The sequence below is a fragment of the Trichoderma gamsii genome (genome assembly GCF_001481775.2).
Source record: "Trichoderma gamsii strain T6085 chromosome Unknown Scaffold_34.2, whole genome shotgun sequence".
Lineage (NCBI taxonomy): Eukaryota > Fungi > Ascomycota > Sordariomycetes > Hypocreales > Hypocreaceae > Trichoderma > Trichoderma gamsii.
The window spans coordinates 353,287-354,830 of record NW_020171371.1 but is presented as its reverse complement, the minus strand read 5'-3'; the positions used below and the strand labels follow the sequence as shown (position 1 = coordinate 354,830).

The 1,544-nt window shown below is 51.9% G+C and overlaps 1 protein-coding gene across 1 annotated transcript; it reads right to left on the bottom strand.

Annotated features, from left to right (window-relative positions):
* Nucleotides 1–720: 720 nt before the first annotated feature.
* Nucleotides 721–1,224, bottom strand: TGAM01_v208350 (hypothetical protein; the record flags this gene model as incomplete). The annotated part of the gene is made up of 1 exon (XM_024550310.1): nucleotides 721–1,224. The coding sequence occupies one exon, from the start codon at nucleotides 1,222–1,224 to the stop codon at nucleotides 721–723; it is 504 nt and encodes a 167-aa protein (XP_024404967.1).
* Nucleotides 1,225–1,544: the final 320 nt, after the last annotated feature.

The window sequence follows — 1,544 nt, the reverse complement described above, 5'->3', positions numbered from 1 at the left end:
AGTAAGCATCCCAGACCTTCCTATCCTATTAGACACAGTGTCAGCGCAACCTCATTATGTGGTTTACACGTAAAGGCGGTATCAGATATCCACTCCATTTGAGGCAAATGGCCCTGTCCTCACAAAGAAAGCCGCAAGAAGCGAGGTGGCGGCTTCCATGGGGTTTCTAGAGCGTCTTAGGCGCCCAGTCTATCTATTACTAGTGGCGCCAAGAGGGTTTGCTCGACTGCGAACATTTTGCCACAGGCCGAGTACATGGTATAAAATTGGTGGACCTTGTCAAAAGGAGAAGCGTGGCTGACGCGGATGAAAAGAACAATGAAGAGTACATTTCAGGCCACTCCGTATTCCCTGTGGAGAGGCGAAGAGGGTAGAGCAGGAAGCCCCATAGTGTACGTTGACTCCATTCCGGGGTGACAGTGTATAGACGGAGCAGCACTTCTGAAAAGGGCATTTGGTTTTCTTCCTGGCTTTGCTTAATGACTCAGAGCCAATCAACGCCGCTTCGATACGGAGGTTCCTTGTCAGCCCGTTTACCAGCCGTCATCGCCATTCGGTAGTCAGCCGCAAGCAACCATGTAAATGTCACGGGATCAAGCTTCCTGTATGTAATGGCTAACGATGCATGCCGTCTAGTATCACGATTGTACTGCTACTTGTACCATACGCAAATACTAGTACAAGTATGTAGCTCTTATTACCGATCGGCTCAAGCGTCGCTCAATTTGTTGCTGGTCCCTGCTGAACCGGCTCACGGTCCGCGAGCTGGTTGGCAATGCAGTAACAAGAATATCCCTGAAAATCTGTGCCATTTTCGATGGCCAATCGGCGTCTTGGCAGCGGCTTTTCCATGGGGCGGCCAAGTGAGCTAGGCTGATGAGGTAATGAACGAAAAGGAGAACTAGGAAGCGAAGCAAAGGAGAGGCTGAAAACGGGCAGGTGGTGTATATTGGGCCGACGACGGCCATGACGCAGCAACCAAGGCAGACCGCCCATGCCACCAGACGCTGTTTGGAGCGGCTTGCGCTTCGTTGTCTCTTTGCGGCGACGCGTACTGGAAACTACTCGCCACGAGCGATGCAGACGCTGACGCTGCAGTTGCTCGCTTATAATGGTCGCTGCTGTATGAAATTTATGTATGACGGTGGTGCCAGTGACACCTTTGCTAGCCAATTTATGAGCAATTTTGCGTGCAATGGCGCTGCAATTCTCGTCAATCGTCATTTATCTGCCTCTTTGTACCCAGGCCATTCTCTGATCGATCGCGGAGTAAAGTTGAAGGAGAGCACAAGCAAAAGGCCAGCACACGTTGCGCAAGGACCATCCAGTGAGCCCAGACCCTTGCTTTGCCAGGCATCATGACTAGGGGACCAGCAATACAGCCAGGTAGCGGGCGACTGAGAACCACACAGTGGCCATTTTCGTAGCCCAACGATGAGCAGGGGAGTGCGGATACTAGCCGGGCTGAACCATGACTGCAAAACGATTTTCTCCATATCGCAGGTGCCGCATGCGGTGATGGACGATCACTGTTAGTGACATGG